At 39.2% G+C, this 13,235-nt stretch overlaps 1 protein-coding gene across 1 annotated transcript; it reads right to left on the reverse strand.

Moving 5' to 3' along the window:
- Positions 1-3,121: 3,121 nt before the first annotated feature.
- Positions 3,122-8,787, reverse strand: CRYGS (crystallin gamma S). The gene is made up of 3 exons (XM_007122817.3): positions 8,729-8,787; positions 3,876-4,118; positions 3,122-3,479 (listed from the first exon to the last, which is right to left on the reverse strand). Exons 1-3 carry the CDS (start codon positions 8,747-8,749, stop codon positions 3,207-3,209), a joined length of 537 nt encoding a protein of 178 aa, XP_007122879.1. The 5' UTR covers positions 8,750-8,787; the 3' UTR covers positions 3,122-3,206.
- Positions 8,788-13,235: the final 4,448 nt, after the last annotated feature.

Raw genomic sequence — 13,235 nt, forward strand, 5'->3', positions numbered from 1 at the left:
ATGTATTGAGGTGCTCCTATGATGGGTGCATAAATATTTGTAATTGTTATGTTTTCTTCTTGGATTGATCCCTTGATCATTATGTAGTGTCCTTCCTTATCTCTTGTAACAGTCTTTATTTTAAAGTCTATTTTGTCTGATATGAGAATTGCTACTCCAGCTTTCTTTTGATTTCCATTTGCATGGAATATCTTTTTCCATCCCCTCACTTTCATTCTGTATGTGTCCTTAGGTCTGAAGTGGGTTTCTTGTAGACAGCATATATAAGGGTCTTGTTTTTGTATCCATTCAGCCAGTCTGTGTCTTTTGGTTGGAGCATTTAATCCATTTACATTCAAGATGCTTATCGATATGTATGTTCCTATTACAATTTCCTTAATTGATTTGGGCTTGTTTTTGTGGGTCTTTTTCTTCTCTTGTGTTTCCTGCTTAGAGAAGTTCCTTTAGCATTTGTTGTAAAGCTGGTTTGGTGGTGCTGAATTGTCTTAGCTTTTGCTTGTCTATAAAACTTTTGATTTCTCCGTGGAAACTGAATGAGATCCTTGCTGGGTAGAGTAATCTTGGTTGTAGGTTTTTCCCTTTCATCACTTTAAATATATCCTGCCACACCCTTCTGGCTTGCAGAGTTTCTGCTGAAAGATCAGCTGTTAACTTTATGGGGATTCCCTTGTGTGTTATTTGTTGCTTTTCCCTTGCTGCTTTTAATATTTTTTCTTTGTATTTAATTTTTGATAGTTTGATTAATATGTGTCTCAGCGTGTTTCTCTTTGGGTTTATCCTGTATGGGACTCTCTGTGCTTCCTGGACTTGATTGACTATTTCCTTTTCCATGTTAGGGAAGTTTTCGACTATAATCTCTTCAAATATTTTCTCAGACCCTTTTTCTCTTCTTCTTCTGGGACCACTATAATTCGAATGTTGGTGCATTTAATGTTGTCCCAGAGGTCTCTGAGACTGTCCTCAAGTATTTTCATTCTTTTTTCTTTATTCTGCTCCCTGGCAGTTATTTCCAACATTTTATCTTCCAGCTCACTTATCCGTTCTTCTGCCTCAGTTATTCTGCCACTGATTCCTTCTAGAGTATTTAATTTCGGTTACTGTGTTGTTCATCACTGTTTGTTTGCTCTTTAGTCCTTGTTAAATGTTTCTTGTATTTTCTCCATTCTGTTTCTGAGATTTTTGGATCATCTTTACTATCATTACTCTGAATTCTTATTCAGGTAGTTTGCCTATTTCATCTTCATTTATTTGGTCTTGTAGATTTTTACCTTGCTCATTTGTCTGTAACATATTTTTTTGTCATTTCATTTTTTTTTTTTTTTTTGATGAGTGGGGCTGTATTACTGTCTTACTGGTTGTTTGGCCTGAGGCATCCAGCACTGGAGTTTGCAGGCAGTTGGATAGAGCCAGGTCTTGGTGCCATGGCGAGGACCTCTGGGAGACCTCACTCTGATTAATATTCCCTGGAGTCTGAGGTTCTCTGTTAGTCCAGTGGTTTGGACTTGGAGCTCCCACCACAGGAGCTCGGGCCCGACCCTGCAAGCTGCATGGCGTGGCAAAAAATAAAAAAGAAAGAAAAAGAAAAAAAGGAACAGTACAATAACAAAGAATAAAAAACAATATAAAATTATAAAGATAAAAAATATATTAGGAAAAATAAAAATATAATTGAAACAACTGCAACAAGGTAGAATAAAACCACAACAGAAAAAAGAAAAAAAAAGGGGGGGGGGACAAGCCAAAAGGAGCAGAACAATAACAAAGTATAAAGAATAAAATAAAATTAGAAAAATAAAAGTTTAGAAAAAATCAAAATATAAGTGAATCAACAGCAATGAATCAATAAGGCAAAACAGAACCCCAATCTAAAAGAGGAAAAAAAGAAAAAAAAACCACCCTTGGCTATGGGGGTGGAGTTTAGACGGGGGGTGGAACTTAGGCAGGGGTGGGGTTTAGGGTGGGGTGGGACCTAGGCAGGTGGGGTGGCGACGTTTGAGCATAGGGCGGGGCCTAGGCTCAGGACCCTAGGCTCAACTGGAAAAGGCCTTGGGGGCATGGCCAAGGTGGGGTGGGGCCTCCACTCAGGACCTGCGCAGAAAGTGAGAGGCCGTATGTGGAAAGGAGGGCCACTGTAATGTGAGTTCTGGAGTTTGGAGGTAGGTCGCTGAGTGAGGGTGTGTGGGTGGGGTTTAGGCCCAGCGAGTTGGAGGGGGACTCCGAGTATAGAGGTGGGGCCCTAAGTGAGGGTGTAGGGGTGGGGCTTGGGTTCTGCACAGCAGGAGGGAGGCTCTGAGGACAGAGGATTAGGCCCGGGAGCCCAACAGACTTCCTGGTGCCTAAGTGGACAGGGAAAGCACTGGCCCCGTCCCCTTCCGTTCCTCCGTGCCCCTCCCCCACCGTCTCCCCCAGGGTCTCCCCTGTCCCGCTGGCCCCCTAACCGTGGGTGGGTCCCGCCGGGTGTAGGAACTCCTCCCCTCCCCCAGCCACCCCTCAGGGGTGCCGGTCCCGGAGGCCCGGCCTTACCTTTGCTCCCTTTCCCTCTCTCCCACTCCCTCAGGACCCACACGGCTGGAGGGGGCCTAGGTGGGCAGAGGATCAGGCCCGGGATCTCAACAGGTTCCTGGGGCCCCGAGTGGACAGGGGAAACCTGGCCACGCTCCCTTTTGATCCTCTGCCCTCCCAGTGGTCCCCCAATTTCCCCCATTGGGTGTGGGATCCTTTTCCCTCCCCTAGCCGCCCCTCTGGGGTGCCAGTTCCCTCTTGCCTCCACTACTCCTCCCCCCTCACTCTGCCCCACGTCCTACCCGGTTGCTGGGGGTTCCTCCCATCCCCTTCGGTGTCTGTGGTCCCCCACTGGTGCCTGATAGGTGCCCTAGCTGTGAGGAGACGTGAATTCCGCATCCTCCTAGTGCACCATTAATACAGACCTTAAGCAACAAGAACCACCACATGGCAGTACGATTTTCTAACCTTTTAATCCAGTCCCATTTCGTCTGGCACAAAGATATAACCTGAAGGATGAGTTGCTTTGTGTAACTGCCCGCTGTGGTGGGCACTACTTTACTGGTGCCTACAAGTGTTTAAGGAGAGGCATTATAGTAAACAGTGGAATGCATGCCAGTTGTTTTTATTTATGATGCGTATTTGGACGACAAGGCCAGCCAGCATTTGGCCCCAGGAAGAAGCTTATGGCTGCATCCGTATCATCACTCCACAATGCGGCGGAAAGACTGGACAGCTGGGGAAGCTGCACCCCAGTCGATGGGCTTCCTGTACTCCTTCTTGTCCAGGAGGTACTGCCTGCCACGGTAGTTGGGCAGCTCGTAGAAGATCCACGCACCCTCCAGCACCTTACAGGAGTGGACCTCTCGGATGTGAAATTGCTCCATGATGGAAGGGCAATCTTCAGTGGTTTCATACATCTGACCATTAAAATCCCCTTTCTCAAAGATCTGAATCTTATACTGGCCTCCACTAGACTAAAAAAACAAAGGGGGAAATGAACAGCAAACATTAGCGAAATCAACACCAGGCCAGGAACTCAGAGAACAGTGAGGTTTGGGACCCACCATCTTGAAAGCGAGATGATCTGAACGCCCATCCCCACTGTGCACTGACTGAAACTGCTGACGTTCAATAAGAAAAACAATTCCTTAAAATATACAAGAGGTAGAGAAAGTACTATGGAAGTAAGTCATGTAGTCTTGTGATGAACTGACCTAAGATTTTATTGAAGCCTCAGCAGCCAACAAGAGACAACCACCCATTAAGAGGTGGGAAAATCTTAAGAAAACTCGTTCACGTAAAAGCAAAATGGCGGGGGAGGGGGTAAGAGACAGAAAGAGAGAGAGCACGCGCATCCTCTGCAGACTCACCAGGTGAACAGCCCTGCAGGAGCTGAGGCGGTCATTGAGGCCCATCCAGTGCTGGTACTCAGAGTACTCGCCCCGGGGTAGGATGTACATGTACCCAGCAAAGTTGGGCCTTTCATACACAGCCCAGGTGCCTCCTTCCACTCTAATGGAGTTGCAGCGACTCAAGTACATGTGGAAATCCGCACAGTCGCAATCACTGTCATAGTGGCGGCCTTGAAAGTTTTTGTCTTCAAAGAAAGTAATCTGGAGCACAGGGCAAACAAAGTGGAAAAATTGAAGGGTTAAGTGGCTGTGTTCATAGAAAAATGAAAATTAAGAACATATTCCCCAGTTTAGGAATTCCTTTCTCCTCCATTTTGAGGAGAAAATATCTAGTTCTACCATACCTCACAACATTTGTCTTCTGGCAGACAACTTTAGTTGTTAACAACAGGAATGAGCACTTTCTGAGGGCTTAAAATGAAGCAAAACAAAAGAATGCTCTACTGTAAGCCAGCATTTTCAGACTCAAGCTCATGGCTTCTTTCTCACTGTACTTATGTAATGAATTTTCCACTTTTATATCTGTCTCTCCCACCGACACCTACTAGACTTCTTCCAAGGGCAAGGACCAAGCCTTATTTCAGCTATGGACCCCTATACCCTGCACTTGACAAACCCTCAACAAATGCTAGATGAAGATGACTGAGTTCCGAATACAGAAATCCATTCTAGGTGATATGAAAGAGCTATATAGAGAAAAAGAAAACACAGACCTTAGCTTTAGAGCTTATTTTAGATGGATATAGAACATACAGACATGAAAATATATCATATGTTCTGTATTATTATTTTGTTGCCAACAAAGTAGTTGCACAGTAACAAAATGACAAGGCAAGAATGTCCTTTGCTTCAAACTCTTACCAAGTTGCATCACAATCTTTGGGGTAAACCTCTGAAGCCTGTGATGGCACTAGGAAATATGCAGCCCTGAGAAACGGGAAATACTATGCCTGGGCTCTAGAGCTGCATCTCTACAATCAGCCCTACTATGTTAGTCAAGCCACCTCTCAGGGCTCCAGCTTCCCATCTGTCAAATGAAAGGACTGAACTAGATTCGAAGCCCTGGCTGTAAAATGAAACTTTTCTGTTTGAAACAGGCAACAGAGTTCCCAGAAAGTCCCAGGGATTCATGATGCAGTTTCTGAAAACCACTAGACCAAATGGACAACAGAGTCTGTCACTTCTTGTTCTGTAATTCCACATCCAAGATCAATGCCAGGTTATAATTTAAACTGAAATCACAGGTGTCATTGATTTGAGCAGTTAACTCCCTGGTGGTGTGCCGCCACCTTGTGGCTATTTGCTTTATCGGTTTAAAAGGAGAAAAACCATGACAGCCATTTCAGATGAAAGAAGCAGACAGAGCCAGTTAGAGTCTGGAGAGGATTTTTGAGGAGAGGATCTTTGAGGCAAGGATTGAAGGATACGTAGAGGGTTTTCCAGAGGCAGAGCAAAAAGGACAGCTCGTTTGATGGAATAAAGGAGTGGAAGGACATGGCCCACTCTAGGGACAAGTAGTTCATTAAGCCTGGTGCAGATTGAGCATGTGGTGAAGTGTTAGGAAATAAAGCCAAAAGTGACACAAGAGCCAGGCTAGAATCCCTCTGGTGATGATGTGGGAAATGTAATGTAATGGTTTGTACCTAGAAATAGCTGATTGCTATGGGCGTAGGTGAGAGATGCTGAGGACCAACCAAAGGCAACCGCAATGTGAATGACGATGAGGACAGTCACAAGAAATGAGGATTTGGTGACTAATTAGATGCAGGGAATGAAGGAAGACACTAAAAATAATTCGCAGCTGGGCCTCATTCTTTTCTACGCAGGTGAACCTTTCTACATAGCAACCTACTAATAGCTTTTCCTTCCACTGTAAACTTTCTCCTTCCTGCCCTTCCCATGTCTCTCAACTCTTCCCTTTCCTGTTCCCTAAAAGGCTCCTTACCCTTCCTGCCCCTAAATCATCTACTTCACCTCCTTTCTTCCCTTCCCACAGTCATCTCTATCTCTTCCCGCTCCCTTTCCCATTTTAGCACAGCACAGATTTAGATACGTGGTACAGGTGAGAAAACAAAATCGCAGCACCGCTAGTTAAATCTGGGTAACATTATCCACTGCAGAGGGTTGTTCTGAGGCTCCGATGGCACAGTGCCAATAGAGCAATTTTAATAGCTGCCTCATGATTTCCAATAAGCTTTTGCTTCAACTGTTACAGATAAAGAAGTTAAATGACTTGCCTAAGGTCATTAGCTAGTTACAAGTTGGTTGCAGGCAAACCAGTGGACAGCAGTGCAGACTCCTGGTTAGTAACCTGTTGTTCATTTTATTTTACTTCATCTCCCTCTGTTGTCTTCCTACCTGCACAGCTAACTCTGTTCAAAATACACCATTTACTCTTAGCAATGGAACAAGACCAATCCTGAATCTCACAGGCTTTTCCCAAAACCTGTGGCGAGATCTTTAGGAAAATCAAGGTAAACTCTCTAAGAATGGATAGATTCTAAACTTAATTAAATTTACCTTTGGTTTTTGGCCAACTATTCACCAAAAAAGAGGCTCTGCAAGGGATATGCCATGGGAAATGAATATCATCTTTCTTCCTTCATTGTTTCTCACACTACCCTCTGCACACTTACCTGACTGACTTCAGTATATGAAAAGTGGAAATATATATGATTTTTTCCTTGCTGTCCACCTTTCCAGCAGACCAGCCAACCATCCCAAGGTTGAAACAAAGCACTAGCATTGCCACAGAACCATTACTGAGCTCCAGGGCCAAGCTCTTCTTTCAGTAGCAGACCTTCCAAGTTTCAGGGCCCAGAGAATGTTGCACCTTTACTCAATTTCCATTTGTAGAAGACCATGAAATCCACTTTACGGTCAGCTGAGAGGTTGGAACTCTTGGACAAAAAATTTTGTAGAGAAGGCTAAGAAATGTGCAGGAGATTTTCCTAGAAGTTATTACAAAATTACTCTAATTGTTGAGTTAATTTTTTGAAAAATAGCCTACTAATCTCCAGCAGAGGGGAAAATGTCTTGACTATTCCACAGGTAACAAGAACAAACTTAGTAAAATGCATTGCTTTTGCCCAGCCCATAACTCCTCTGATTAAACTGCTAGCAAGACAATGAGAAAGCAAGAAGAAATAAAAAAGTAAAAGATAAATTACTATCTCTTTTGGCTTAGCAAGCAAAAGTTTTTACTAAGTGAACAGACCAGCTACAAGAAATAAAAGAGTACATTATTCCTACACTGGAAATCATTGAAAGTGGGGCTGTTCTGTAACAACCTTCCCTCCAGGCACGTGGATAGCCCTTTAAGGACTTCAGATGCTTTTTAGTGGTATTTTCATGGCATATTTTTCAAAAACCTCAGAGCACTAAAGACACTGTCTCATTTTTCTCCCCAAACCTTCTGTATGCAAATACGACTATTAGTTCTATTTTCCAAACGGGAAAAAAAATCAGGTGCTCACCAGTTATGCAACAAGTTAATAGGTGCCTCCTGAAAAAATGCAATGGAAAGTGCCTGACATTGCCTATGTAGTTTTTGTGCCAAGGTGGTTAGTATGAATCTAAACATGAGAAAACAATTAGACAAGTCCAGATGTCAGGACTTTTTATAAGACACCTGGGTTTGGACTTTGAAAAATGTCAGTGTCTCACAACAACAAAAACTAGGGGGATTGCTCTATATTAAAGAGGCTAAAAAAAAGAGGCTAATGAAACTTGACAACCAAATGAAATTCATGACCCTTGACTGGATCCCACATCAGGGGAAGAGCCAGCCATGAAGCACATTTTTGGGAGCAACTGGAGGAAATGTGAATATAGTCTAAATATTAGGCATTATATTCTGATAAATTTGGGGGACCTGATAATGATATGATGTTTATACAGGGAATGCCCTTGATTTTAGGATATACATGCCTAAAAACTTAAGGCAAAAGTATAATGAAGTCTGCTATTTATTTCCAAATGGTTTAGTAAAAAGAGAAAGAAAGACAGAGAGAAACCAGATATGGCAAAATGTAAACAACTGGAGAATATAAGTAAGGGACATACAAGTATTCATTTACCATCTCTTACTTATTCTTTTAAGATTCAATGGGCTTGAACAATTTACACAGTAAAACATTAGGTGGAAAAATCAGGCACCAGAGGCTTTGCTTTAGACCTACAGTCAGTGAAGATTTAGAAAGAGAATGAAGGTATATTCCTTCATTCCCAAAGAGAATCAATCTCCAGTCCAACAATCGTGAATCACATATTTTAGAGGCAATTTTCCTAACCTAAGTAAGCAATTTTGGGCGGGAAAGGGATAAGAGTAGCTGCTGAATGAAGGGGATTTATATGTAGGATTTAATTCATTTGATTGGTCCATCCGTTTTGGCCATTTAGAATATTAATGGTTGATGCTAAATTTCACATGACAAATTTTTAATTGAATACTGAAAGTTTTCTACTCCACATAATCCTCTTATCTGCATGTCTTATTCCTGTGGAAATACAGAGATTAGTTGCTGGAAGGCAGAAATCATGACGATATTTACACATTACATACCTGTACAGTATTCAACATAGTAAGTACCACACATGAAGATAAACCCTTAATAAATTATTTGGTAATTCTATTAGAATAGAAAATAAAATAAGCATTCCTTAATCTTTTCTTCAATCAATCCCAGCCTTCTAACCACTATCATACTCACCTCCAGGTGAAGAAGCAAAAGCTTTTCTCCATGTTTCTTTCAATGTATCATTAGGTGAAAAAGTGGGTAGGCTAGAAATCAGCATGACCATTTACTTACCTTGGTTCCAGCTTTAGACATTTTTGGTGCATAGAGTGGTTTCCCCAGTGCTGAAATCCAGGAATAGCTACAGAGAGTTAGAGGCACAGAGACATTTATACTGGGTTGGTTTCAAATCAAACATTTGCTTAGTCAAGAGAATAGGATCCAAAAATTGAGTCAGTCATTTAGAGGCTATTGATGGTTTCTAGAAAAACAATCAGGATTATGAAATAAAAGGAAAGCTTCAGTACCCTCTTTAATGCTTACCAAGCCTTGCTGCATTATAGACTTTGCTGACTCAAGACACCAAAACCCAGCCAAATTTTTCAAAATTAAAAACAAAAAAGTTCCTATTACTTGGGCAATTTGGTTTTCTAGCAAGCAGCCACCTTGAAATCCCCCATGTCTTTTTTTCTTCAAAAGAACTTGCAGGAGATGAGTCAAAAAACCACCCTCTAATTCTGAACAGAAGTGAAACATGTTCCAAAGCAATAAAACTGACATGACAACTAAAGGCAATGCATGATCTTGTGTTTGGAAAAAAAGTCAACACAAGTGACATTTTGGGGATAATTAGAAAATTTTAATACAGTCTATATAATATTAGGTACTACTATTGTGCCATTGTTAAACTTCCTGAATTTAATCATATGTACTATGACTATGTAAGAGAATGTCTGGTTTTAGGAAATACATGCTAATGTATTTAGGAGTTATGGTCCCAGATGTCTTCAACCTACCCTTAAATTGTTGAGCAAAAATAAAATAGTAACACTATATAGAGGGTTGGTAAAGTGAAAGTGGCAAAATGTTAACAATTGGTGAATCTAAACAAAAGGCATGTGGGAATTTACATTCCTGCCACTGTTAAGTGTGACATTTTTTCAAAACACACACATACACCCAAAAAAAATTTCCAGTCCACAAGAAAGGGTGCTACAATGTGTAGCCCAAGAGACAGAAAGTTACTGTGGAAATCCTGAATTTGCAAAGGTTTAGCTAAGCCCAACTTGCCACCTGCTAGGTGGCATTTCTCTGCCATATCATATTGGAACCTGTGTAGGGAACAGTTTTTGGTGCTTAATATACCTCTGATTTTAGGAATGAGATTACATCTTACTGAAACTCAAAGAAACAACAAATCAACTGTTCTCCATTTTAATTTTCCTGGTCAAATATATTCTTCTCAAAAGCCCAACTTCCTCATCTTTCCCCTTAACAAAGCCTCCAGCAAATATTTTTATAAATGGGATGCCCCTAAAATATATTTTGGTCAGCCAGAAAATGAAAAATGTGCCTTGATATGAAGACTGTTGAGTTACAAAGTATTAAGTTATATGCTTAGTTTTCTGAACTTTATAAACTTTAAAGAAAGTATCTAATTAATACCATTAATTTCATTAAACAATAGCAGTTTCCAAAAGACACTTCTATTATTCCAGTGTTTCTTTATTTGGTAATGCTCTCCTTGCTTGAATTTCATCAAGCAAGTTTAAAATAAAAACTCCAATTATAATTAAAACACATTCTGAGGGTTAATTTTCATTTTAGAAATAAGAGATCAAGCGCTTTTAGATATAATTACTAATTAAATGGCCAAAGAGCATAGGAAACAATGTTTATCAGCAATCAGATTCATTAAACTAGTAACTGTTTTATCTTAAAGAACATAGCTTTCCCATCAAATGTAAACTTTATTTTGATATAACATCACAGAATGACATTGGAAATCTTTTCTAAGGTTAAAAGTAAAGCTTTATCTTTTATTGAAAGGAGAAGATTACTTTTTAGAGTTTGTTTATAGAAAATTTGAAGCAGAAAGTGAAATGAAAAATAAAGATTTTATACAATTTCATTGTTGCATTACTTTAAGGACTAAAATATCTTTGTATAAAATCTTTCCTGCTATATTTATACTCCAAAAATCATACTTTCATTCCAATTCTTTTCTAAAAGGAGTAGTAATTTCCTTTTAAATAGTTACAAAGAACTATAAAACCTATGCTCAATCACTTTCATATTAACATATATACAATGCCTTCATCAACTTTTTCATTTTAGTATCACAAAATGAGCCTTCTGATGTTCTATAAACTATATGTTTATATAATAGAAGTTTAGCTAAAATTCAATGTAAACAGTAGCAAATGACATTGGAAGGAAACTTAAGGAAAGGTCTTAAATAGGAAGAAAAATCCCCAAAGTCTCTTAAGCAGCAAGAGCACCTTCCCAGTTTAGTTTCAACATGTGCACCATCTTGCGTTCATCCTCATGTTTCCAGGGCCCTGAATATGAAACAAAACAAAACAAAACAAAAAAACTAACTTTCTATCACCTTCGTGTAAAAATAGGAAAAAATCCTTTTCATAAAATCACATAAATCGGTCATATGATAATTTAGAGTGCTAAAATATGTGACGTTAAAAGTTAATTATATTCCTTTTCTCTGAGGGTCACATTAGTTCATAATAGAAGAAAAGAAATTCATACATAGACATAAAGTAGCAGGCTGTGGGGTTAGTCTAAAGTAAGATTTTATCCTCTTACAGTTCCCATTTCCTTTGTATAATCATCAGATTTCCAATTCTTAATCTCAGTATTTATTAACTAAATATTGTAAAATTCTTTTTTTATAAAAAGTAACACACACTTTGAAAATGTAAGCAATATATAAACAATAAAGAATAAGTTTACGCAGCTTTGGAAAACAGTTCAGCGGTTCCTAAAAAAGTTAAACATATGATCTTGCAATTCTACTCCTCTGCATAGTATACTGAAGAGAAATAAAAACATCTCTACACAAAAATTTGTACACGAAAGTACATATAGCAGCATTATTCACAATAGCTAACAAGTGGAAGCAACTCAAATGTCCATCAACTGATGAACAAATAAAGTGCGGTATATCCGTACAATGGAATAGCATCTAACCATAAAAAGGAATGATATACTGACACATGCTACAACATAGATGAACCTTGAAAACATTATGCTAAGTGAAAGAAGGCAGACACAAAGGCCACATGTTGTATATGATTCCATTTATATGAGATGTCCAGAACTGACAACTCAAGAGACAAACAGTACGTTAGAAGTTGCCAGGGACCAGGCGGCAGAGGAGATATGGGGAGTTGGAGGAATTGGGAGTGACTGTCAATGTATACGGGCTTTATTTTTAGGGTGATGAAAATGTTCTGGATTTGTTAAATGGTGATGATTGTACAAACTTGTGAATATAATCAAAGCTGCTGAATTCACTTTTTTAAAGTGAAGTTTATGGTATGTGAATATCTCAATAAAAATTAAGAGTAAGTTTTCTCCTACCCTAGACACCCAGTCTCATTCCTCAAAGACAAACACTGCTAACAATTTCTTTATATCCTTTCAGAAATTTTTAAGGCATATAACTAGCATAAAAATATGTGTGATTATCCCTTTCCTTTTTTCAAACACACGAGGCAACATTTTACGCCCCCTGCCAGCTTTCACCATCACCCGCTAGAGGTCATTCAGGATCAGCACATGCGGGTGTGCTTCATTCGTTTCAAAGACGCATTCCGTGGCATGGATGAATCAGTTCATTAGGCACCTGCCCTCTATTGGGGAGCATTTGGCTGGTTTCTAGCCTACAGCTATTTCAGACAATGCTGCAATGAACATCTCTTTTATATGTATATATGTATGTACTTATTTTTTATTGGAGTATAGTTGTTTTACAATGTTGTTAGTTTCTGAACATCTCTTTTAAGTAGATCGTTACATACATGAATGTATCTGTAAGATAAATCTAAGAAGTGAAATTGCAAAGTCAAAGAATGTGTGTATTTTTAATTCTGATTTTGTCAAACTATCCTCCAAAAAGGTTGCACAAATTTACACTTTCCCCAGAGGTAAGTAAAATGTCTTATCAGTGTTGTATACTATGTTTTTGATCCTTGCCAGTGTGATACATGAAAAAAAGTATCTTACATTTCTTTAAGTGAAAGTGAGCATCTTTGTGTTTGTATCTTTCTGTGAACTACCTATTTATGTCCTTTGTGTTTTTCTATTGTTAGTCTCTAAAGATACTTTAAAATCGCAAAATAAGCTAATTTCTATTAAAAAAAAAAAGAATACTATGTATTTGGATTAAATAACTTCCAATAAATTTGCCTGTATCCATGTTCTCTTCTATTGAATCTGTAGGTCTCCTAGAGTTTAGTATTCAAATCTTCATTTGGATTAATTCTGGTAATTTATTAATGCCCATATGTACAATTAACAAAGATTAGCTAATTTATTAATTGATTTATGTGTGGGATTCTGGGAAAGAGGAAAAATGTGTCAGAAAGGGTAAGACTTAAAACCATATATGGGGAAGTACAGAACAGATTTGGATGGTATAACTTGTGCCAGGCAAGAGACAAAAAAGACAAATTTGCTATTATATTTGCCCGTAACTCTATAGGCTCCACCTGAATATTTTGCTTGGCCTTCTCACTATAAAATGTAGTATATATGGGTATGTAAAAATCTGTATATGCTG

This window comes from Physeter macrocephalus, chromosome 1, assembly GCF_002837175.3.
Source record: "Physeter macrocephalus isolate SW-GA chromosome 1, ASM283717v5, whole genome shotgun sequence".
NCBI classification, from domain to species: Eukaryota; Metazoa; Chordata; class Mammalia; order Artiodactyla; family Physeteridae; genus Physeter; species Physeter macrocephalus.

What these genes read in the sequence shown, in the direction of transcription:
- CRYGS (XM_007122817.3), bottom strand. Translation starts at nt 8,749, where the DNA reads ATGTCTAAAGCTGGAACCAAG. An exon ending in TGTCTAAAGCTGGAACCAAG is followed by an intron (nt 4,119 to 8,728) that starts GTAAGTAAATGG and finishes CCTGTGCTCCAG; the next exon opens with ATTACTTTCTTTGAAGACAA. An exon ending in CCTGCAGGGCTGTTCACCTG is followed by an intron (nt 3,480 to 3,875) that starts GTGAGTCTGCAG and finishes TTGTTTTTTTAG; the next exon opens with TCTAGTGGAGGCCAGTATAA.